The sequence below is a fragment of the Chionomys nivalis genome, chromosome 20 (assembly GCF_950005125.1).
Source record: "Chionomys nivalis chromosome 20, mChiNiv1.1, whole genome shotgun sequence".
In the NCBI taxonomy this organism is placed as follows: domain Eukaryota; kingdom Metazoa; phylum Chordata; class Mammalia; order Rodentia; family Cricetidae; genus Chionomys; species Chionomys nivalis.
This window is the reverse complement of record NC_080105.1, coordinates 29,671,212-29,697,218: the sequence shown is the minus strand read 5'-3', so window position 1 is coordinate 29,697,218 and position 26,007 is coordinate 29,671,212. Positions and strand designations below refer to the sequence as shown.

Here is a 26,007-nt window from a genome sequence, read left to right as displayed (position 1 = left end):
TGTGAGTGGCAAGATGAAGATGGTGTGGTTAAGTCATTTGCTCAGGCTCTCATGGCGGAGCTGTCAATGGAGCTGTTAGGCACCTGACCTCGGGCCCATTGTCCTTTCTGTAAATCACAGGGTCCAATTCAAAGCGGAGACCTGTGCTTTACACGCACGATCCCACTCTCCAGCAGCGTGCCGATTCATTCCTGCCGCCGCCGCCGACCTGCCCTTTCTCGGGTTTATATTTCCCAGCCCCATTCCATCTCAAGCAGAAACTTCACCTTTCTCCTGTAGAAAGCATTTTGCCAACCTTTGACTTGATGCTTTCATTGGCTGACCGCTCATTCCCTTTCCTGCTGGGCAGGCATTTTCCTATCCCAGGAGGTTGAGCACACAGGGATACAGGCCAGGATGCTGAGCATTCAAACGGCAACCTGTTAGCTTTTGGTTCTTTGGGAAATAAAAATATAAGTAACCTTTGGAGATAGCACAGTTAGAATGATGTAAGGAGAGGCTGGCTCCTCAAGGGCTCAGCTTAACAGTCTGGCCCCGGAAGTTCTGACCGTGTGCCAGTCAACAAGAGGCTAACTCTAAGTTAAGGCATTAATGGGACTAGAGTTTGTAAAGAAGGAAGGCCAGGAATGAGTGAGAGTCCTCAGGGTATCTTCATGTCTAGTTATTCATCAGTTTCTGCACACAAGGGTACTACTGAGAACCCAAAGAGATTACAAAATCGTCATACAGGTGAAAGTTTGCCTCTTAACAGTGAGTGCCCCTCGGGTCCCTAGAGGGACCAGAAAGTAGGCAGAGATCTCCAGCTGGAGAAGCCAGTGGGGACCTCCTTGAGGAGATCTCTGGCTCTCAGGACTGGATAACAGAGATTTTCACAGGACTGGGAGGGGGAGGGGGTGCGGGGGCTGGGGGTAATGGAAGTCTTGAATATACAGCAGAGAAGCTGTTAGGACTGGGAGAGAGGGAAGTTAGCCACTGGGCCTTTAGGGGCTGGGTCTTGGCAGCAGAACTCTGTAGGAGAATCAGACATTGAGACTGAGCAGGCTTCACATCATGGGGATGGGGCACGGCGGAATGTTGACGGAAGTGTCTGTGAGGCTGTGTGATTCCCCTCTGAGGAAGGCTTTAGGAAAGCAGCATTTAGTTAGGCTGACAATGGGTAGTACTGATGGATCTTACCAAGAGGTGACAGGCCAGGCTATGAGAGCTCCCTAGACTTACTGATTACCCCAAACATAGGGAAAACATCGGGAACCAACACAGGGCCTTTAAGTGAAGAGCTGCCTACCATCTTTCACCCCTACCACATCATAAAGGAAGGGTATTTAATCGCACCGAAGGCAGAAAGAGCCTCATTTCAGGCTGAGAGAGAATTGGTTAAAAGAAATACACTCCGGGGTTGAAAACATAAAGTATTGTCCCTTGTTATCACAAGGGACACGGGGGAAGGGGGCTACTCCTGTGTGTAATTTTATGTTCCTGCTGGATGACACAGGGCAAGCTGGTGATTGGACAAGGCATGTACAAACAAGATGGTGATGAACGAGGGGACCAGAGAAGCAAGGCCTCTGTTCAGATTCTACTAGGTCTCCCTAGGGAGGGTCTGGAACGAGGGTCTGGTGGCCTACTTTAAGAGCAGAAAGGACAGAGAGGGCTCCTTCGGCATGACAAGAAGAGGAAGTACAGTTTCTGTGACCCATCTTGGGGAAGAGGACTTCCAGGTTTTATGGCATGCTTCTGGAGTGAAGCAAGGAAGAAGAAAGGAAGGTGGGAAGTGATCAGGACGTTTCTAGTCTCCTACCATTTAAAGCACTCGGCACAATAAAGCCAGGCCTTTGGGTGCTGTGTCAAGAACCCCCACAAAAGCAACCTGAAAAGAATTCTCATCATCCTTGCTTGGTTTTTCATTTCAGTGTAGATCAATGAAGACCTTTTCATAGACCAGGACCCTTGTCAACAGAAAAGAAAATGAGTCGAGGGACAGGCTTTAAAGTGACCAGAGGATTCTGGGTAAGGAGTTGAAACAAAAGAATCCGTTATCAAAAGAAGAACATTTTCAGGCAATGTACTAGTAATAACCAAATGGAAGGCTCTGACCCTGGCAGATCAGCGACCTTCCCATCTAATCCATATACCGCCGGGCATCGCCTCTGCTTATGTGCCGCTCGGGAGTGGCTTGGCCTCAGTGCACCAGACGGCCCCAGTTCGTGTATTAAAGATGTAGTTTTTCTTTTATGAGCCTTTGGAATTTACAATGCAATAGGCTCTAGGGAATGTGAGCAGGGCGCCGACTTCATGTTCACCGCTCCACTCGTTGGGTAACCTCGCAGCTCGCGATCCACCACACAGCACGGTCTTAGCTGCTCCCAGCTGACCCCTCTTCACAGAGGACTTGGCTTGGAAAAGACACTCTCCCTCAGGCTCTCCCCGAACTTTGGCTCTTGCAGCGATGGGGTACCCTTTTTTATGGCGATCTATTTATTTGACTTTAATTTTGATTGCATTTTTTTTGCCTAGACTTGCTACTTTAGCTTTTGGAGAGCGTTTTCAAAAGTCCTTTTATGTTTCTGAGGCAGCAAGATTATTAGTAAATGCCTCAGAGTCATAACCTCGATCCTCTCTCTCCTTTCCATCCACAGACATGAAGTGCACTACTCTTCATTTTCCCTTCGTATTTGTCTTTCACATACTTATGCTCCCTTTTCCACGGCTGCCCTTGGACAACTGGTCTACCTGCCTCTCCCCACACTTTCTGGTAACTATCAGGAACACTATGATTACAATACTCCCGTGCTTAAGTATCTTCAGTAGATTTTCCTTTGAGAGAAACACTGACTAAGCGGCACGCGTAACAGCTCTGTGTCAACAGACTACTGCTACTGTAAATTTATTCAAGTGCAAACCATTTGCAGTTCTCTAAAGCCCCGGAACTTGCTTGACTTCAGTGCGGCTGTTCAGATGAGTCCTTGAGTGGAATGTTTAAGCACAGTCATAGATGGGCTTCCTCATCTTACCAGAGTTTCTACTATTATCCGACTCTGTTTCTCGGTGGGTGTATGGACTTGATCTTAGACTTGAATCACAGTGAACGTTCCCTGAAAGACCCATGGGCCCCGCGTTTTATTGTGCCTCTTATACATCTGATAGCTTAAACTTCCTTTCCCATGAACCAATAAAAACAAAACCAAGAAAATCTACTCATTGTTGTCACCTACTGTGACAATTTTCTCTATAGTGATAATTTTAAACAACCTAGCCATCACTGTGGTAAGGGACGCAGTTACCAACCCATCAGAGCTGAACAAGAATGCAGGAGTCATTTCCTTGATCCTCATTCTTGATGCAGGACAAACAAACCAATAGAAAAAAAAAAAAAGAACAGGACTCATTTATACTTGAATGGTGGGTTGATTTGCCATTCTGATGTTAATAATAATGTGATTTGTAATATTAACCCCAAGATTTTACATATAAATATTTAACAATTATATCAGAGACAAATCATTTCTTTTGAATTCAATAGCAATGTTCCCAATAGAAAATCCTCCAAAATTGGGAAGACATTAGGAAAAGCAGCTAATATCATGATAATTAGAGGAATCAAGCGACATCAAGGTGACAGGGCCTTTTCACAGGTACTGACATCGAGGTGACAGGGGAAGAGGAAATCAAGGAAGAATAAAGAAGTCACTGTTTTGTTTTTACATAGGTTTTCTTTCAAGTGCCGAGAGGATCTTGAGACAGGGATGTGAACAGACAGGAGAGGGTGGGCTATACCTGCTTACATTTCTTTGCTTGGGTGAGTTTCCTTAGGAGGTCTCGCTCTTAAGGGACAGGCTCTAACCTGTGCTTGTTCCGTGAGACTGGCAAGGGCAGCAGCCTGCCACTCTCTCTTTGTCCTGGGAAATGGATGTGAATAAAATGGAAAGACTGTGATCCAGAGAAAACTTTTTGAGGTTAGGCATTTATTCTATTTACAAAGAAGCCCCATTTATCACTGAGTGGCTGTGATTACCACCAGCACAATATTACATAAGGTTCTCGTTTCAACAGAGATGCAATGTGTATCATTGTTTTTGTACAGGGAAATCTGGTAACTTTGAGTCAATGTTTCTTATGGGATAAGTGTTAACAGAGGCCAAGAGAAATTGGAAGAATGGTAGAGTCGCAGATTTGTTACAGTAAGGAGGAATTTTTCATTGCCAAGAAACCTTTCATTTCATAAATAAAGGTAGTTCTGTGGCTTGCCAAGCATCGTCGTTGGGAGTGACAAAATTGGTCCTGGAGTCAAGGTTTTTACTCTAGTCGAGAGTCTTTCCCATTCAACCAAAGCTTTGTCACATGGGGAAAAAACAAGGAAAAAGAGAGGAGGAGAAGAAGTAGAGAATAGAAAAAAAATGGCACAGGAAACCAAGGACACACATCAATGGCTTGGAAAACCCAGGGGAGTACCAAGGAATGCAAAGATACACAGTAGCAGGAGACTACTGTTTATTTTAGTCTACTGTTTACTAGAGCATTGCTTAGTAAATGGGTAGGCTTAGAATGCAAAGAATAATGGAACACTGAGAACAATATGATGTCTGTTCGCCATCTATGAGAGAGTAAATGGATGCTGTTCAGTTTCAGAAGGGAAGAGGAACAGTGGTCCTCCGGCAGGCGGGAGTACAAAAGAGTAAACAAAAGGGGATCAGGGCTGGAGAGATGGTTCAATGTGTAGAATGCTTGCCAGGCAAGCATGAAGACTCCAGTTCAATCCCCAGCACAGCAAAGCTACGTGTTGCTATGGCTGCAGCCCCTGAGCTGGTTGTAAGCCCAGCACTGGAGAAATAGAGATAGGCCTGGGGCTTGCTGGCCTAGTCTACTTGGGTGATCTTTAGGGCAATGGGAAACCCTGTCTCAAACGATAGGGTGGGTGGCGCCTCCTGAGGAATGACTCTGAAAGTTGTCCTTTGACCTCTGAACCTGTATGCACATACATAAACATGCATGCACACACATATGCACACATATGAAAGATAAATATAGCAAGTGATATCACGTAGAAGGAGAGGCAATTTGAACATTACAAGGAATCGGGTCTCAAGAAAGTGGATCCTTGAGTGTTTTTACAGGGCACTACTTTTACTTCCACAGGGAAGTGCAAACTGTCAAGTCGTGATTCCGAACAGCCTCCCCTGCCACTGGTACCCAGACCTTCTACACCCCTTTCACTGTGATTTCATTTGCTCCTCATTTAGTTCTCTCAGTAGCTCCAATATCACATATGCATCTCAAGAACTGGTTTTTCCTTAAGATCTAATCATATATTTATTTCTCTTTCTTTTATTATTATTTTTAAGACTATGTCTAACTAAGTTCCCCAGGCTGGTCTTGAACTCATGGTCTTCCTGTCTCAGTCTTTCAAGAATTAGGATAGAGGTGTTCAATAACATACAAGTACTTACAAAGCTATCTGTTTTGATCACATTGGGAACTTACATTCATAACTTCCAATTCTGAATTCCCTGTACATTTCTGGTGTTTTCTTATCTATTTTGCCAACTATGTTGGGAAAACAGAGAGGAGCTCCCAGAAATTGCCGATTTATTCATCTCCTGTCGATTAATTCAATTTGTGATTAGTGCCAAGTCTGCATTCAGCTCTCCACTTCTTATTCATAACTTTCTTTTTCTCCTTGTACTTTCTACTTTTCCCCCTTAAGTCCACGCTCACGTGGTCACCAAACTGACCATGTGGCTTCCCAGTTAAATTCCCCTAATTGCACCTTTTCTATCCAGTGTGGAAGATTCCCCAGCTGGTCCAAATTCCAAACACGTCATTTAAGCCCTACTTGGGCAGAACCGCACTCTCCTGAAATCTTTCCATAGTCTAATCTCCCCAGGCACCAGGTTTCAGTCATTCTAAGGTGCATGTTCGTTCAAATCCTGCCATGCTCAGCCTGCCCAGTCGAAGCTTAGCTCCCGTCTGCCAGCTCCACCTCTTCCTCGCTTAACTGAGGTGTATATCTTGCCTACTCTTGTCCCCCGTCTGACTCGGATGAGCATCCTGGTCGCCTGGCCTGGGCTGCCTGCTGAGCAACACTGTCTTAGCACTTACCACACTTCCGGGTATTTCCTCATCTGTCCGGGGCCCAGCGGATGCTGAACTCGCTATTCTCCAACACTTACGTCAGCCAGTCATCATCCATACAGAATGAACATGTATGATGCCAGGAAAGCGGTGGGTAAGTGGGGCATGTTCCTTGACCAAAGGGCATGGGCCAAATCCTCACCTTACTGGAGCCTCAGGGGTTTGAAGTATTTAATAGTTTGCTAACCAGTTTGCTGTTGTAATGCGGCATTTAAGAAGATCGCCTTTCCGTTGAGATGGCTTAACTATGCCTTTAAAGGGTGGCCCAGAAGGGTAGTGCCAGGCGGGACACAACCAGATGGGACTAACTATGGTTGAGGGGATGGCTTTGTGAGGCATGCCTTAACATTACATTAAAAAGAACTCTTCATTAAATCAGTAGGATGTAAATGAAGTGATCTCTTATGGAATACGCATATAACAGATACGTAAGTGAAACTGCTGGCCGTAACCCATCTCGCTCGCTCCAAGTTAGAACTAATCACTGCGTATAGCCACTGTGACCTTCCTTTAGCTTTTCAGTTAGCCATTCTAAATGCTTTTTTTGGTTTCTATAGGAACAGTCTGTTCCATTCAGATTCATGTAGATGGAGGTAGTAGAGGGCCATGCTACTGCTCCTCATCACAACATTCTTGGAATTTTGGTTTTATTTCCATAGTCTGTATCCTCTGGGAGAGAAGTACTGTATGTCTGCCTTTATAGGGACCTAGCTTTTTCTTTTCTTTTTGAGTTTGACATAGAATGAGGTCTTTCTTTTATCTGATGCTAGACTAACATTCATTACTTGCTTAAATTTATATTAATCTATTTATTTAAAAACCAACACTTTTTAGTTTTTGATTTCTATATACATTTGAATCAAAGGCCTAATTATGGGGGAAAAAATCTTAATTTTTTTTCAGACTTCTTTCCTTACCATATACTTAAATAGGGGTGAACACTTGAATCCTTTTTATGTAGAGCTAGAAAGTGATATTATTTTTTAGAAGTAAGAAATAAAATCCGATTATTTTTATGGCTACGCACGAGCACTCATGGCATGGCACACGTGTGGAGGTCGAGGACAGCATTTTTGGTAGAATCATTTTTTTCCTTCTACCTTTACACGGGCTCCAGGTATCGGGACATCAGACTTGGGTAGCAAACACCTTTAGTTGCTGAGCCACCCTGCTGGCCCAAAGCAGTATTTCCTTATATCAGCTCTTCTCCTTCCCCCTCCCTCCTTCCCTCCACCTCCATGGGTCCCCCCTTCAGACTCACAGGCTGATTAAGCTTTGGGATGGACTTGAAATGCATGAGTGGTTTACACGATGCAGCAATAATGGGATGTCGTAACGAACAAAGGCACGTGGATGATGACCAGCCATCTAATCTCTTTCTTAGCATTGCCCTTTCTTGATCTTAGGTCAGAGTTCAGAAGAGAAGGGTCATGTCCTCAACATCTCTAGGCTCTAGATGTCTGGACATGACTCTTGGGCGTTCGCTGTCTGCCACACTTCCCCGGGAGAGCTGCAGGGCGAGTAGGAAGGAATGAGCTGGAGTTGATGCACAATTCCAGAAAATTCTCAACCGTCAACCCGTAGCTCTGTGTCAACGAAAAGGGAAAGCTACCCTGACCCGTCCACGTGAATCTCTTCTCAAGCCACCGTGTAGAGTTGCGAATGTGTGTCTTGCTCTTTGGGTAAATTATCTGATGAGTGCTTCGCAAGGCAAGTTGATGAAGTGCCTGGCGAGGCTATCAGAGAACCTACCCGATGCAGACACTAGGCTTAGAGAGAAAAGGCCACATTTAGAAGCCGAATTACTCATCTTTGAGCCATTAGGAAGTAATTTAGCACCTGAAAAGCATTAATTTGCCAAATGGATCACACTGAAAGAGTTAATGTAGCTTTGCTGCAATGGCCACGTCTCCACACTGGAGCAGACGCACTGGACTCTGAAGACTAGCGCTGTTCCGGTTTGTTTAATCTGGACTACAGAAAGGAGTTGGAATAAATCAAATACTGACGAAAGTATTGCCTTGATAGTGTACTGTGTTGGGAATGTGCCATAGTGACGATATTCAAAGGTCTACATAGTTCTCACTGACTTTTTGCTACAGGCAAGACTATCAGAGAACTAACCAAAACAGCAGACAGCGGAAAAAGGTGCTAGAATTTCCCCATGATTTTCCGTTTTCTGCTGATAAAATTGCTCCGAAGTCAGTCCTGAGTCCCTAAATGCTGTCTCTCACAAAGAAAGAGAGACGCGGGAACTATCAAAGGGAGGCTGAGGGCTATTCATTGTAAGTAGCATTATTTGTAAAATGGGGACTTAATTCTTAATGCTGTTTGTGGACAGAAATCACAATGACCTGCGGTTTGTCAGATGGTTTCAAAGGAGTGATCCTCAGTTCTGTCAGGTGGAAGCCATCTCTAATCAGCCCCTACCTCAGCCGTGATCAGAGGGATGCCTGCCTAGGAACACAGCACGACACCATTGTTGGGTGATTCCAGCCGATGCCGTGTCAACAAGCAAGGACGCATATTTCTTAATTGGCATAATTACCTTTGAGTTTCGCTGCTTTATTTGTGCCTTCTGTAGACTGTTTTGGATTAGAAAGTGTCCTAAGGGTTCCATAGCTAGCATGTATACCCCTTTCTTCTTTGAGGTCCCTTTTCCCGTTCTCTCCCAGGGTATCAGAATAGGTGGGGGTGGGTGCGTTGTATGTCTGTGCCATGGGCACGGAGTTGGGTTCATTATGAAGAAATGATTCAGAAGCTCATTCTGAAATTGCAAAGCTTGAATGAGGGACAATAAAGAACCCAAACGAGGAGCTGGAGACCCATATATACCTTCAGAAACGGGAAAATGTTGAAACTCATTTATTTGCTCTGTAAATCTGAATACAGCTCACCAAAGATCACACGGCTCCACAAACACAGAGCTCCAAATATTCAAACTCCCAAGACGGGAAAATTGCCACTAACCTGCTGCTATGCATGTGCAGATCGTTTAGAATTCATATCCCCCCCCCCAACGTTTTCTTCTTCTTCAGCCAGAAGAAGCGCCTCTAGAAATGCCGAAACCCTTGTATTTTATGTGGGCAAGCGAGCAGAGAGCTGTGAAATGTCATTTCCTAGTAAATAATTTATTCCATCGCCCAATTCCATACCCCGGATTTGCTTCTGTGTGCACTCAAGTGTAAGAGCGATGGTTTTACTCTGGGTATGAGCTTGTTAAATAATACATTTTTAGCAGGTGAGATCCTTGTGGTCTCTCTGGAATTACTTTAGCTAAGAAATTATAGCATAGGGCAATTGTTTAAAGAGTAGGACGTGTTGCCAGGTGGTGGCAGGGTGCAACTTTAATCCCAGCACTCGGGAGGCAGAGGCAGAGGCGGGCAGATCTCTGTGAATTCCAGGCCGGTATGGTTTATGGAGCAATTTCCAGAACAGCCAGGATTGTAGAGAAACACTCTGTCTGAAAACCACTACCACAAAAACAAAATACCCAAAACAAAACAACTAGGCTTATTAGAAAACAGTCACACAGTGGGTCTCCACAGTCACACAGTGGGCCTCCACAATCACACAGTGGGTCTCCACAGTCACACAGTGGACCTTCAGTCACATAGTGGGCCTTCAGTCACACAGTGGGTCTCCACAGTCACACAGTGGGTCTCCACAGTCACACAGTGGGTCTCCACAGTCACACAGTGGGCCTCCACAATCACACAGTGGGTCTCCACAGTCACACAGTGGACCTTCAGTCACATAGTGGGCCTTCAGTCACACAGTGGGCCTTCAGTCACACAGTGGGTCTCCATAGTCACACAGTGGGCCTCACAGTCACACAGTGGGTCTTCATTCTACTGTACAGTGAGACAGAAGTCATAGGCAACCACTTAGAGATAATTATTCAACACCCGAGACGTCAAAGCTGAGCGAAAAGCATCAGACACTGTTTTCTAGTGGCATGTCCAGAAAGACTTTTAAAAGAATCACAATAGGGACAGAACAACCACAAACACCACAGAAAGAAACCACTACAAGTCTGGTTTTGGAAACAAAGGTTTTTTTTGCTAAAGAAACCATCCATATACCCTAAATTAGAGTCACTCACCTATCTTAGTGACTGATAAGAACCTCAAATAGGGAATCAGCCCCCCCCCCCAACCTCTGTGGTACCTGGTACAACACACTGTGCTTACACTGAGAAGGAGAAAAATGTTTGCTTTCTTTTTAATTTTTTTTCTTTTTTGGAGGATAATTTTGTAATTATATTCATGTACAGAAAACTTAGCGGTGTACACATGACCCAGTTTACTGGCAAGTTCTCTGGCCTTTGCCTTTTCCAGCTTGGCAATGCTAGTTACAGACTTTGGATTCAGCATTTTCCCTCCCCAGTGGTGGTGGATCTCGCGGTAACTGGGCCTGACAGCTTCCACCAGCTTAGCCAGAGTACCTTACTCTTCTGAGTTAACCTGTGCGAAGGCCAAAGGGGTGCATGTCTCCCTGTGGACCAGCTGCCCCAGCCTGGCTTTCCTCCTGATGCAATAGAGGACTGCCATCTTGGGGTCTACATCACAGGCTAGAGCCACCTGCTGAACCTTCCTGTTCTCCACCAAGGTAGTGACTGAACTGACCCCTGCTCAAAGGACAGGAGGTTTCTCAATGGGGACATCCCCTTAGCCAGCAGCCTTTTTCTCAGCACTTGCTTCTTCTTCTTCTTGCTTCTTCTCCTGCTCTGTCTGTGACCTGTAGCTACGGGCAAAGCTTAAGAGGCTGGGTAGCCATTTGCCGGTCCAGGGCCTGGGGGATCTGTTACTGCCAGGAGCCACTCTCAACCTCTTCTAGAGGACCCCCCTCTATGCCTGCAGTCTGATGCACGGGGAAATTTGACAAAGCATGTAAGATCTCTTCTGGGTTGGATGTCCCATCCAGTGCCAAAGTTCCCAGGCCTTTTTTCAAACAGAGGATTCACAACTTTTGGCCTCCTATCTCTTCACAACGGCAGGGGCGGGGCCACCTTCCTCCCCTGACCCTCACCCCTTAGGCTGGAGGAAAGCTTTCTTTTTAGCTTTTCATTTATTCTCTGCCACAAAAACAAGGATTCCGGCGCCTATCATAGTGCCGCAAGAAATCTTTCAATGAGTTTATCCCTAACCCCTTACTTTTGCGAGACAGGGCCTTACTATGTAGTTCCAGCTGCTCTTGAACTTTTGGGGTACCCCGGATTGGTGTACTTCAAACTCCTGATTCTCCTACCTTTGCCTCCTGATCGCTGGGGTTACGACGGTACATCTACACAACCGGCGATATGCACAGTTCTTGCTGCCCTTGCTCCTTAAAACCAACATTTCAGAATAAAACACTACCAATACAAAGTCTTTATTTTCTCATTCAGTTATCTGAACAACAAGATCAACTGGGAAGTTCTTATTTTAGAAAGAAAAAAAAAACCGAGTAAACAAGTCCTATTAGGCAAACATCAAAAGATGGAGAAGAAAAATGGGAAATTGCAATCTTTTCGGTATTGATGATTGGTGCAGGGGTTTGAACCATCTTAGAGAACAAGAGACCATTTACACAGCATTTTTTTTTTCCAAAGGAGCTTTGGGGTGAGTCAGCTCTAAGTTTCATCAGACTCTATTCAATACATGAATATTCGCCCGACTACGTCATTGGCGTCTGCCTCCAATTGAGGGGCGCTGTGTGTGCACAGTGACATTCCAGGAGCCGTGGGAGCCATGGAGACAACAGCTTGCATTAAAAAAAATAGGTTTCCCCTTTTCTTTGTTCTCACACCACTACTGCAAAATGCTAATGGCACACTAAAGTTTGTAGCAGCAACAAAAATTGACAAACAGAAAACATGCAAGGTCAGTCCTTTGAATTGCTCCCCTTTTAAAATATCTTTGGCGGGAACTATGGTAACCATATTTTTACAGTAGGCAAATTGATTGATTCCAGGTCTTCCATCTGTTTCTATTTGATAAAAGTTTTCATTTCAACCCTTTTTTTAGACACCAGACTAACTGAGAATCTGGCCACAAACACGTGGGGATTTGGACTGAAAACTGCCATTTCTTACATAAGGTATTTATGCCAAAAGATGATTATAGGCCACTGACCAGCTTAGGGGACTGGTGTGGTGAAATTCACAGAAAACAGGTGTTTCTCAGTTGGGGATGATTTTTTTTTTTTTTTGGTCCTGTTACAATTCCCTTGTGGTTTTGGTAAAACCCTGACCATTGCCAAACTCGTCAAATCCCTTCTTTGAGGACTTACCAAGCATCTTTCTATGTCTGAATTAGACACACAGGACTACAAAAACATGAAGCAGGACATTACCAGGACATCAGTTCACTAACAGCTACCAAACCACAGGAAGGCAGAGGAGCCAGCTCTCTGTAGGCAGCGGGAGAAAGGGCGTGTGACAAAAGCTTCCGGGCTGCCCACATGACTGCTAGCTAGAACAGAGGCTGGTGTCGAGAGGAAGAGGAAGGGTTAACACGGCCAAGACTGAGACAACTAGCTTGATGTGTAGGAAGCCCTCTAGTTGGGTATGAGATAAGTGAGCAAGAAAGATGAGGAGGGACAAGGCTCTGGGCTAGTAATTGCAGGTTGGCTGGCTCCCTGAGTCCCTTGAGGAACACATGTAGGACAGACACGATTGTTCTTTCATATATCCCTGCTCCCAAGGCGGCTAACTATGACAGACTCAATGCTAAGTGAGGGTGGCTGCTCACAAGAGATCATCCCAGCCTGTGCTATAGACAAGCAACCAAAGGTAACGTAACAGTCAAAGATTTCAGTTCTTTCTTGGCTGGGATAGAATTAAGCCTGCCGTGGAAAAGCCATGAGTCGATCATGTAAACGCGAGAAGAAAGAGAGTTTAGTATGATGAACCGTACATCAGACACCTGCGAGGTTGGAGGGTGGTTAACACTGGCTAGGTGACTAAGAGCTAGCAGACAGCCAAGGTCAGTGTCGGAGTCAGAGATGGACAGAGCTGGGCTTTAACCACTCTTAACTGGTGATTCATAAATAGCGCGTGCTTCTTTCCCTGGTCGGGTCAGGGGGAACAAGCACAGATCGTATGGTTGCTCCAGTGACCTGGTCCATGATAGCCCAGAGATGGGCTGAGAAAAGTTCCAGCACTCTAAAAACAAATTACATCATCTCATGAGGGACTCAGAGGTCCCATCATCCTATATACTAGGGGGCTCATAGCAATTGTTTGTGAAGGTCAGGATACAATAAGCAGAAATTGTGGTCAAGGCTCTTGTGGGCAGAAGCCGGGGTTAGGTTTGTCTGTTTCTCACCTCCAAGGATCAGAGACAAAGGCGATGTTCTCTGAGAATGGGTCCTGAGGCCTGCCCAAGAGGACAAGCCCCCCCCCCCCCCGCACGCGCTTGAGCCTCGGGAAAGGGGCCTTAGAGGCTCTGACCTTGGAAGAAGTGTTCCCTTTCGCAAGTTCGTACAGAATAACCACAATAAAAAACCACCTCATTCGGACACGGCAGTTCTGAATTCCTTAAGCTGGCTGCTCTACTTTTCAAAAAGCATACATACTTCTTGGCAACCTTTAAAATTACATTTTTTTTGGCTGAAAATATGTAGAGGAAAATAAACAATACATTGCTTTCAAAAATTAAAGTTTGAGATGAGGTTTCACTGTTTAACTGCTTTGAACCCACTGCGTCATCCAGGCTGGCCTCCGACTCTCGGTCCACAGCCTGCTTCATCCTCCTGAGTGTTTGGATTATATATATATATATATGTGTTACTGTTTTTTAAACGAATACTTCTGTTAATTTTATTAGAAAAGTAATTTGCAAACACTGTTTGGTCTAATACTACTCTTAAAATATACCCGAGAGAATCTGTGTCTGGCTGTAGATATTGTCATACTGGCTTTCTGAAATAGTCACTTTTGCTGTCGTTTCTCTAGCTGTGCCTTCTAATGACCATGCAAATGTGCTGTGTGACGAGAGAGGAACACACAAACGAAACTTACCAGACAATACTTTCTTATTATAGTCACGAGACCGATTTGCCTACCAAACCCGATTCCTGACAGCGCTTGAATTTCTCAAAGGCTGTAGATATATTTATATAATACGATTATGTAATATTACAATATGTAATATACTATATTATATAAATAGATAACAATATAATATATTATGTTTTCTTTTTGTCACTATCCGTCATTAAAAATAAATCCAAATTTGTTAAAACTGTCCAACGTCTACCCCACTGATAGAGTGAGCCTGTTTCTCTGATTTCCCAAGCTTGAGTGAATTTGGGAGCCCTCAGTAAACCATCCTGTTGGCTTCCGGTTCGTCCACTGGTAGTCTCCACAAGGAGAACTGTACGGTGTCAAGTCTCTGGACCGAACATGTTCAAAAAGGGCCCACAGAGCAGAGCTAGCGCCTTAAGACAGTACTGGGAACTTAGCCTCTCTCTTCTCGCCCTGCTTTCAACTAAAGCAACGCCCTCCCCGAGTCCCACCATGGCTGAAGATCTAATGAGGAGTGCCCTTGCTCTCCTGCCCGGGCCTATCTGACGGCTGCGTTTTCTCTCTGTGCCTTTCCCTCTCCGGCAACAGAGCCTGCTATCCCCTTTGAAGGCCCTGCAAAGCAAGTGCCTTCCATCGACTTCCAATTTATTCCTTTCCTATTGCGATCCTGCAATGAAGGAAAGTGATGCTGAGAACAGAATTCTAATGTAATTCAATTGTAAAGGTTTGTTCCTCTGACAAAACCATGCTGCGGCGGAACATTTGTTTTATTAAAAGGGAACCTGTCAAAAAAGAAAAAGCCATCCGAACTACAGGGGAACTGAGCTCTCTGTGCAGGTTCCATTCCAGAGAAGTTGTACAGAAAATATTTGTGTTCTAAATGACTTTTTTCCCGACGACTTTCATTGTAATCTTAGAGGTGTGTTCTTGGAGAAAATACTCCCGCTTCGGCATGCCACTGTGGGACAGTCTGCATTGGCCAGCATGTCATCTCGGCACAGCTAGTTTCCCATCCTAGCCTGGGCGATGGGAGTCACGTGAGCAAGCAATCGAAAATGATTTTTACACAGGCTCTCACTGTAAAGTACACACACCATAAAATATGCAGCTAATTTTCATTTCATTCTCACCGACCTCACAAAATGGGACCGGAGAGCATATCACGCGGGCCAAACGCCCTGGCTTCAGAAGCCTCCTAACCTTCTCAAACGCTTTCCAATGGTGGCCGGTGTCCTGATTTGCATTTGGTCCCCAAGTCCCTTAAAGTGTGGCTTATCTTCTCCAATAACTGACTGTGCAAAGCTAAGCCCTCTGGGAGATAAGGCTTCACGTTTTCAGTCCCGGGGTAACCAGCCACGTTCACTGTAAATGGTGTTCAAAGTTTTTCTTCAATGAGAGCTCCTTCCACAGCCGGCTTTATCAGCCAGGCAAATCCAAACCCAGAGGGTTGAGGCCCCCAAACTAAAGCTGCCCATTGTTCTTTGAAAGGTTTGTCACTAATCTGCTAAGTGTACTAGGGCAAAAACGTCAGTTCCTAAGGAGAGGTAAATTTACCGTGGAGCTAAATGAAATTTAATCGCGAGGAGTTTCACATGCGCGGGTCCCCTCCAAGGCTCTGCATCTAATTTTCATGATTTTGTCTTTTTCTTTAAAGACAGATAAGAAAATTATAGAAACCTTAGGACCTCAGTAATATAGTTTCCTTCAGAACTTAAGCATGTATTATTATCACACACTATATTACAATATCGCTATTTTATAATTAGAATAAAATATTCATATACTTACTCAAAAAATGTTGTCCATCCAGTTTCGTCACTTTTGGTGGCTAAAAGTCCACTGTTGCCATGGTAAGTGAACAAAACTAGTTCCAGTCCTTGAGCGGTCATGCTTTTCAGACATCCATTGGTGCCTATGGTCAGCCATATCACTTGGTTGTCCGGAGACACCACCCGCACAGGCATCCGATTTGGGTCCCTGCGTATTCGGAGGGTATTGCCATTGCTGTCTGTGACAGCCGTGATGTCGTTGTCATTGCTGTAGCTGAAATTATACAGGTAGTCACCCGTGACTAAGCTCACGGTGTACTGGTGGGTGCCATTGATGTCAAAGATATAGAGTTCTTGATCAGTTGGAGAGGCGACCTCATAAAAGTTCATGGAGTTCAGTAAAGGCTTGTTCTTTGACACTGCCCGGATTCGAATGTTTCCCAGGTCGGCAATGTACAGCGTACCATCTGGAGAGGCGGCTAGGGAGGACGGGGCATTGAGTTTGGCATCTTTGGCATAGCCATCCCCACTCTGATAGCAGTCACAGTTGGCGTCATTTTTGCAGTCACACTCTGAAGGTATTCCTGCCACTAAGGAGATTTCCCCATCTGTTGTGACCTGCCTTATGCGGTTAATTTTCTTTTCATCGGTTTCGGTGATGTAGAGGACCCCGCTGTAGGACACAGCAATGGCTGTAGCTGACTCCAGGGTGGTCTGAACGGCATGCTTCCCCACAGGATACTCCACGCCAGGGACCTGGCAGTGCATGGGCCGTCCGGCAGCGATGCGGACTTGACGGTTTTCGGTGATCTGTAAAACTACATTATTATCCAGGACGTAAATGGAGTTATCCATAGGGTTGATGGCAAGGTCAGTGGGCCATTCCAGACGTACCTTGATAAAGAAAGAAATGACCTGGTTAGTCAGTCACTACACCGTAGTTAATTTGACCATTCAGGGAAATTAGCCTTAATTTGATAAACGGTTGTAAAATTGTCCCCCTATCCCCCCCCCTGACTGTGGTGAAACAAGCCTATCATTTTGAAGTGGCAACAAATGCAGGAAATAACATCTTATCTAAGAATGCAGCACGTGTAAAGATTTGCTGGTTATAGCCAAACAGAAAACGAACTTCTGTGCCGTGAGTCAACAGATATTGCTGAGTTATGAACACATATGCTCCTCGCAGTAGTAATAGCAGCCAAATGCCAGGGCTTCCTGGGTTATGAATACATTCTTATTCTATTGTGTTTTCAATCAGGCCAATAGTTAAGTCCCTAATTCTAAATATAAGCCCCTTGGGACTAATCGTAGTGTGTTTTTTTCTTGTACTCAAGGAGCCTATGCAATCAAAAGATTAGGGATTTAAGCTGTTTTGTTCTTTTTGGAGCGTCTGCATGCCGCGACTCCAGTGGAATTTTATTACCCATGCTTAGCATTTCTTAGAGCTAATTGATCTGCATTTCCCCGAATTCATCAAATGCAGAATTACACAAGCATATAACTTTTAGTAGCTCCCAATGTACATTTAAACAGAACAGCTGCATCGTGACCACACCCACGCCTGACAGATGCGATTGAACATGGCGCCATCACCGGCTACCGACAGGGTACATTGAAGCCACTGAGGTAAGACAAGCAGCTTGGCTTAGCATCCACAGTACCTGGCTGATATGCATGCTTGTGTCGCAGGTTAAAGGTCTGGCTGACGTCAGGTCATTGGACCCCAGGAGTGTTGATATGATTCCGTTTTGATCAACCTTTCTGATCATGGTTCCATCAACAAAGTAGATCAGCCCATTCTTATCGATCGCCAGTCCTTTATCCAAGAAAAGTGTTACCATTAAAAAAAAGATTAATTTTGATTGAATCCTTAGGCCTAATGATCAATTAAAACAGCCTTGTTAATAAAAGGGGTGGTAGATAACAGGTAAGACTGTTGATTTTGTAAGACCGGGCAGTGGTGGCACACGCTTTTAATCCCAGCACTTGGGAGGCAGAGGTGGGTGGATCTCTGAATTTCAGGCCACCCTGGTCTACAGAACGAGTTCCAGGACAGCCAAGGCTACATAGAGAAACCTTGTCTACAAACAAACAAACAAACAAACAAAAAAAAAAAAACACAAAAACCCCAAAATTTAAAAACTAAAAACCAAACAAACAAAATAAAGATTGCTGATTGTAAAATCTTAAGGAAAAAAAAAAGCACAGTTCAAATACATTTATGTAAAGAAACACAACAAAGAATCCGAATCTCTAAGAATCTCTATCAAGGGTATGAACTTCATAGGCACAGTGCTTGTAATGCTCCAAATACAAAATAACATTTACAGTCCCAACGTCGTCTCTTCATTATAGGGACAGGCTTGGGTTCTGTTAGCGCCGACACACTTCCAACAAAGGCAGAGCTGAGCTGAGGTTAGTGTTTAGCTGACCTTGTTACAATGAATTTTGCCATTATGAATAATTCAGAACAGCAAATATTTTTTTTCTCCAGCCCCTGCTCACATAATCCTTACTAGCTGTGATGAAAATAAAAAAGTTTCCAAACACAAGCCATTGTAATGGCCGGCAGGATGCTCGAGCAAGGAGTCAATCTGGACTAGTGAAGAGCTTTCATCACAGAGAATTTTAGCCCGTTACCCCCCTCCCTCCCCAAATTCCCCATAGCGAGCAGATTTTCCCATGGCACAGAGACAAAAGTTGAACGGCCCTGAAGTGGGTGAGAGCTAATAGGGTTGCTTAGTGATGCTTTTAGAGAGGCCTGGGACTCATTCACGACAAGGAAATTCCAGGACAATGAAGGGATCTGAAGTTTAATAGAACGTGACCTGAATAATATAGAGTGGTTGCTTCAGTCTTGGAAAAGCTGAAAAAAAAATAACCATAGTATGATGGTTTCTGTTCTTAACAAGTCAAGAACCTTATATTTACTGTAAAAAAAAAAAATCAACTTTGTTTTAAACAATTTCATGATAAATGGCTTTGAAGGCACTAGATGTGATGCATTCTTCCAGAACATAGTTGGAGATAAAACAATAGACTCGGGAACCAGATGAATTTTTTTTACCTTTATAAAAAATATAGTCGAAAGAAAAGCCTAGATTGATAATTGCCAGTACCTTTGGGACTCATGAGCGTTGCTTCCACAGCCTTCCCTCCGTCCCCACACCTGGCCTCGTCGAAAGGAAGGCACTGTTCCCCGGTCCCTGCAACCACTTCCGCGTTTTTAGTCAAGTCTTTGGCGCCCGTGAGTGACTTTGGGCGGTAGATTCTGCGTGTGTTAGTATCGGAAACGTACAAATCTCCTGTGACCGGATCCGTAGCCAGGTAGTATCTGTGAGCAGGGTTGCTACTGTAAAAAGATTCACGTGTAAATATTAGAAGAGAGCTCATCCTTGTGCACAGAGGGAAATGAAAGCGAAATAAAACATGCCACGAGAAAGTGTTTATCAACTGTGACCCCTTTGTCAGAGACTGGACAAAGAACAGGCTAAGTGATAATGACTTAAGAGACTGTGATCTGAGGTGGCAAGAGTCTCCAAGAAGAGATGATTTTAAGTCTGTGATATATCTTTTTTTCTGGTTTGGTGGTGAGGACTCAGCTACTAGTTAGCCATTATTCTTTATTTTATTTTACATTTTATGTTTTGCCTGCAAGTGTTGTGTGTGTGCCACGTGCATGCTGGTGCCAATGGAGGCCAGGAGAGGGCATCAGATCCCCTGGAACTGGAATTAAGAATCAAACGTTGGTCCTCTGGAAGAGCTCTGAGTGCTCTTAACTGTGGAGCCATCTCTCCAGCCCCCACCAAGAGGCATTATTAAAACCAACTAACCTTGCTCTAGCCTCAAATAAGGAAGCAAGGGCCCTGACAGATAGATGAAGTTTATTCTAGGGAAAGACCCCTCCAGCACATTCTCCATGGACTTAACATTGCTTTGCTTTTCTGCAAACCTCACAAACAATATCCTCCCCCTACCAAGAATGCAGCCTTATGCCCATCATAGTTGCTTTCGAACAGTCCAGAAAAGCAGATGGTGCGGGTATACTGTCTGCTCAGAACTACAGGGATAAAATGAGATAATCCATCCAAATGCAGAAGGCAATCTCCGAACACTACTTTCTTAGCAATGTGACTTTTGGATCACGTGCAGATATGGTCCTCTGGAAAGGACAGAAATAGTCTGAGTGACTTGGTGTTTCAGTGGGGAGACGGAAGATGAGATCCGTTAAATAACAAAGCTTCCGCGAACAAGCTTGCTTTCATGTTCTTTTCCCCTCTCCCCCTTCCTCATCCCTTTTCTTTATTCCTTCCTTCTCTTTGCCGTCAAATACAGAAAAAGTCACACACTTATTTATTTTATATGTGAACATCGTGAGATTGTGTCTCCTAGAAACGTCGGAGATGCTATATATGTGAAGTCTATCCACCATGGCTGCCTAAACATGACCTGAACAAGAACACACCAACAGAAATGCTGACATAGAAGGTGGACGGTTCATGAAGCCCCAGTTCTACATGAAGAACCCCAAGAAACAAGAATCCTGAGATCAGGGAAAAATAAGTTTTCCCTGGAGAAGAGAGAGCGCGTGTGCACAAACACACACAAACACACACACACACCCCACCACCACCACTACAACCAACAACAATTAAGAGAAAGATGCTATGGATTTGAAAGAGGGCAAGGGGAGAATTCATAAAAAAATTTGGAGGATGGAAAAGGAGGAGGGAAACGATGCAATGATATCATAATCTCAAAAATAAAAAAAAAACATGCAGTATAAGATTAATATAAACCTTTTAATTTTGATAATGGAATAATAATTTATAATACTAATTATGTTATGCTATAATGAAACCATTCTAACTATTTAATGTTCTTTTAAATTTTTATTGAGTTTTTTGTGTGTGAGTGTGTGGTATATGTGTGTGCAAGCCAGAGGTTGATGTTGTGTCTTCCTCTATTGTTCTAGGGCTTAATTTTTGAGATAGGGGCTCTCACTGAATCCGGAGTTTGTAAAGTCATCTAAAATAGCGCACTCTAGGGGTTCGGGGATCCACCCGCCTCTGGCCCCCAGTGCTAGAGGAATAGACATGTGCCAGTGGGTCAAGCTTTCACATGGGTGCTGGAGGTTTGAACCCAGGTTGTCTTGGTTTCCTAGTGAGAAGTCCTACAGTCCCATCGCTAATCTCATTTGTTGTGCAAACAGTGAACGTGTGTCCTTTAATGTGAGGGCCTTTGCTACAGTGTTAGAGTTTCTACTCGTGTTTCTCACATTGGGGAACAGAGCCCATCATGTAGACAGCAGGGACCTCTGAAGTGCAAGGGGGCGCTAGGGCTGTGAGGCCACAGCCACACCAAGGCCCTAACCTCCCAGGCCTTTAGGTCTCCTTTCCAGCCTTCGGTATCTTTTAGCATTAAGAGTGGTGTTAGACCAAGAGGCCTTAAACACAGGCAGATGTTACGGATAGACGGTTCTCCGAAGGACTCAGAAGGAAGTGAGAGAATACGGGCATCTCAGAAGTCTGATGTGTAACAAATGGCCTAGTGACCATGAGAGATGTGATGTCATCATTTTCCTTCGGGAGCAATGGCACAGCTGTGAACGCACTTCTACCAACAGCCCGAGAGCTGGCCTTTCAGCTGTGCACAGTCAGTCACAAAGTCTGAGGTCCATCACGTTGGGTTTATTCAAAAGATGTGCCAATGGAGGGACTCTCTAGTCTTTCCTGCCCCCCCCGACTATGTATAATAACTGTGTAGGTGATTTTTTTTTGGCTGTCTATGATTAATTTCTATTGCTATTTGTACACCTATAGGAATGAGGTGTGGACCTCTCTGACTGGCTTTGAATCCCAGGTTCATTTCTAAATAAATACAAGCTAACTGTGACTCAGAATCTTTAACTATAAGGCGGCAACAACAACAGATTCTTCTCAGGATGCTGGGAGGATAACAAGACTTAATACGTGGATATCTTCAAACATTTCAAAAGATGGATTTTTTTTTTTAACTGTGTGTGTATATCTCTGGGTGAGTGTGTGTACATGAGCAAAGGTGTCTGCAGAGACAAGTGGGCGTTAAATTCCCTGGAGCTGGAATTACAGGCGGTGGAGAGCTGACATGTAGGTGTTGAGAACCTACTGTTTAAAAAAGATTTCATTTATTGGGGCTGGAGAGATGTTGTTCTTCAGAGAACCCATGTTCAATTCCAGTCCCAGGGGAGCTGATAGCCTTCTTCTGCCCTCTACAAGAACTGCAGGCATGTGGTATACAGATGTACCCATACTCAAAGCACCCCCACACATAAAATGAACAAATACTCCTAGGAAACATGACCTTTATTTACTGTGTATGTGCGCATGTGCAAGCACAGAATACATGTGGAGGTCAAAGGGCAACACGGAAGAGTCGTGGTTTTCCCTCATTGAGTTCCATACCTTGACCTCACGGCGTTGGTTTGGTGGCAGGTACCCTTACCCACTAAGCTGTCTTGCTGTTCATTGAGTATAATCTTTAGAACACAGCCTGGTCTCTAAGACGTACTCAGTAGGAACCAGCTGGCCTTACTATTTGCTATTTTTCTGTCCACTGTGAAATTTCAGTATGCCTTTCCTAATAGACATATTTCATATGCTAGGAAGTCTGACTTGCTCTCAGAAAATGTTAGGGGGAAGAAAGTCTCAGAATGTGAATAGATTCAAATTTGCTTGTTTCTGCTAGCATATCAGCAATTTGTAATCTACTAAGCTATTAGAAAAAAGTCCAGGCTCATCTTAGGATGTTCACTGAGTTGTTTCGAGAATAATTACGAGAAAGTTACACGAACTAACATACTTCTTCATCATATCCTTCATTCTGAGACATTAGATTTGGCTATCAGGGTGCGGGCAGCCCACTCTCTAGACATGGGGCATGAAATTTCTTGGTGCAAAACGAATGCACAGACTAATCCGCTAAACTGGGCTTTGATTGGCAATGGTGATAGCTAGTTGGGCAGTAATTTGTTGGTTTGTGTGTGTGTGTGTGAGTGCGCGCGCACACTCATGTGTATGTGTGTGTTAGATCTGCTGGGTAGAGCATTGTCCCCCTTCCCTGACACACAGGTGTTTCCTTTTCTTTTTTCTTTTGAGACAGGGGTCTCATCATATGACCAAGGCTGACCTTGAACTCACAAGGAGCCTGGCTTGAAAGTCATTGACCACCTGCCTCTATTTCTGCCGAGCTAGGATTACAGTTTGTACGAGTGACTGAAGACAAAGTCACTTTCAAACAAGCAGCATAGCTTGACAGCATCGAAAGAGGGAAAGGTCTCACTGTGCATACAATTCTATTGTTCAGAGAACAATGTAGATGTATGCATGCTCAAGAGGTGGTGCAGTCTCGACTGGCAGCCACTCCTTAGGCCCTAGCTTCACACAGGTGGCACGCATCTCTACAGAGCTGAAATGGGACAAAAATGATCCCACCAGGTGACATGCCAACACTGATGGGGGAAATTTTACAAGGTCCTAGATGAAGAACTACAGGCAACCAATAGCAGAGAGAGAGACAGAGAGGGAGACAGAGAGAGAGACAGAGAGAGAGAGAGAGACAGAGAGAGAGACAGAGAGAGAGAAGAGAAAGAGAGACAGAGAGAGAGAGGCAGACAGACACATGTAACAATAATGAAGAAGTTAAATTTGAGGGGACACAGGACTGGAAAGTGGAAAGAGCAGAAATGATGAGAATACAGCATTCATGCTGGAAATTCTAAAAATAAAACTAAATAAAGAATCCCCTCCCTCCCCAAAAAACCAAACCAAACCAAACCCAAAACACTATGACAAAAGTGAGCATGGAAAGTTTTACTTGACAGACAGGTGACAGAGGAGTTCTGAATCACATACACAACAGGAGTTTGACTCAAGATCATCTGATTTTAAGCTTGAGGAGTTCCCTGACAGGGTGCACGAGAACCTGCTTTCTATTGTCCCAAAGGTCATCGAGGGGCTGGTGTGTTGCTTCAGAAGGGCAGAGGGCCTCAGATGAGAAGAGCATCTAGTGTGTAGTCTGTAATCTGTAATCGGAGGTCACAGTGACGGGAACAGGGCTGCAGTTGGTCACAGGGCACAGCGGTTTACAAAGGCCATGTTTTGGGGCAAATCTGTGTTCAACACAGAAACACTGAGCATTTCCGTGCGATTGGTTGTCTGAGATTTTGCTGTTTCAAAAGGGTTCAAAATGACAGCCGTGCCTAACAGCTGCAAAAAGCAAGGAGGCAAGTTCAAGTTAACACCTTCCATCTACTGCACCTCGATTCTGAACTCGGGGAGGATGACCTAGATGCCCGTTATCAAGACATCTTCCCTATAGTCTTGTCAATTGGACACAGACCCAGGGGCAAGTGCGGGCTGGTTACACTCATTTATTTTCTCATAATTCAGCCTTCTTAGTTGAGAGAGACACTTGCAGAGAACAGCTCAGAAAATGTATGCTATTAACACTTTTTATCTTTTCACTTGGAAACTGTGCCGCAGCTCTTTGCACACAAAGAGTTAGAAGAAGCAGAACGAATTCCTTTTATGTATAAAAGCAAAACTGTCTATTTTATGGTAACCAAAAGACTGCTTCGATGATTGCAAACAGAGACCTGGGAGATGGTCTTTCTAATAAATCAATAGGAAATGCTGACTCAAGTCTTGATAGTTTTACATCAAAAATTTAATTAATTCAAACACAAGATTTTTGATAGAGATTTGCTTTGATCCTTTAATTGGTAATATAAAATTCACAAGGTTGATTTTTTTTTTTTTTTTTAGTCTTATATGCTTAAATGCCCCTTGGCTGGTATTAATGAGTTAACTTAAGTTTTTTAGTTTGGAATTTAAGGAATTTGAACAAGGGTGAGCTAAAATTTACTATCTATTAAAGGATTTATTAGCAAAGTAATAAACATCAGAGGGGGAGATTTAGAATATCAAACAGAAACCCATTTTATAATCATGTTAGTGTTGCCAGTTAAAAGAATTAAATGATGACCGAGTATAACTAAATATAACTAAGGGATTTTATTTTACAGAATATTTTGGTAGTACTTAATAACTTGCCATAATAGTGTCCTATTTGAATATGTAAAGAATAAGACTGTCTCTTAATATTCCTGACCAATATTTTGATTATGGCTTCCATTGGTATAATTAATGACAGTATGTGGTGTATGCAATACAGGAAGAGGACCAGAAGCAGCTAGTCTACACATATATTAAATCATCTACAATTGACAAATGCCACTCCTGTATGTAGAATTAGACACATTTTGTGACTTCCCTTCTTTCTGTTGCTTGTTCCTGATTTGCTCACAACTGCTCTGTGATGCAGAAAAGTGAGGCTATAATGCAATACCAAATAAAATATCTTTCTGCTTGTAATGATGGCTGAAAGGAGGGCCTTACTCAGGCTGGCCCAGCGCTCTACTGCTGAGCTACATGCCCGCCTTTTAATCACGGTTTATTCTGAGAGCCTCACTCTGACCCAGGCTGACCTTGAACTCTGCTGTTCCTGACTCGGTCTCCTGAGCAGCTAGGATTACAGGTCTGTGCCACTAGGTTGGGAAAGCATTTCAGTTTGTCCAAAGGTAAATGAGGGCGTGCCAATGAATTTTTAAGTATGTTGATTTTTGTTAGGCCGATTTAGACGGTTATTCAATGCACAAAATCATTAATGGCACTGATGATGTCATTATCTGTTTGATGAACAGGGCTCAAACACCTTGTGCATTTTTTACATTTTTGTCTTTCATTTTTCTGCTCACTCTGTATGCCAGGGTGACTGTAAACTTGCAGCAATCCAGGTGCTTCAACCTCCCAGAAGCTGGGATTAGAGGTGTGTGCCTCCAACTTCTAACACCCACAGGCTCTGTCCACTGTCTGCCTTCCCCTCGGCTGAGTTTCTCACTGTTGAGCCTCCTCTTCCAGGTATGCTTGCTCTCATGGTCTAGTGTATTAACTTTCTAAGTGATCTTATAAAGTATATTATATTCCTAAAAGGCCACATTGAACATGTCACTTTTTCATAATCCTAACACATTTCCTCACTCTTTGAGTCCATTTT

At 44.0% G+C, this 26,007-nt stretch overlaps 1 protein-coding gene across 9 annotated transcripts in view; it reads right to left on the bottom strand.

The window, feature by feature from the left end:
* Tenm3 (teneurin transmembrane protein 3) overlaps window positions 1-26,007 on the bottom strand; it is a 707,864-nt gene that overhangs the window by 28,468 nt on the left and 653,389 nt on the right. For all 9 annotated transcript variants that reach the window (XM_057752171.1, XM_057752173.1, XM_057752172.1 and 6 more), the window contains 3 exons: window positions 19,032-19,264; window positions 17,574-17,728; window positions 15,929-16,803 (listed from right to left, as the gene is read on the bottom strand). In XM_057752171.1, coding sequence (XP_057608154.1) covers window positions 15,929-16,803; window positions 17,574-17,728; window positions 19,032-19,264 — 1,263 coding nt within the window. The remainder of the gene's footprint in view (window positions 1-15,928; window positions 16,804-17,573; window positions 17,729-19,031; window positions 19,265-26,007) is intronic.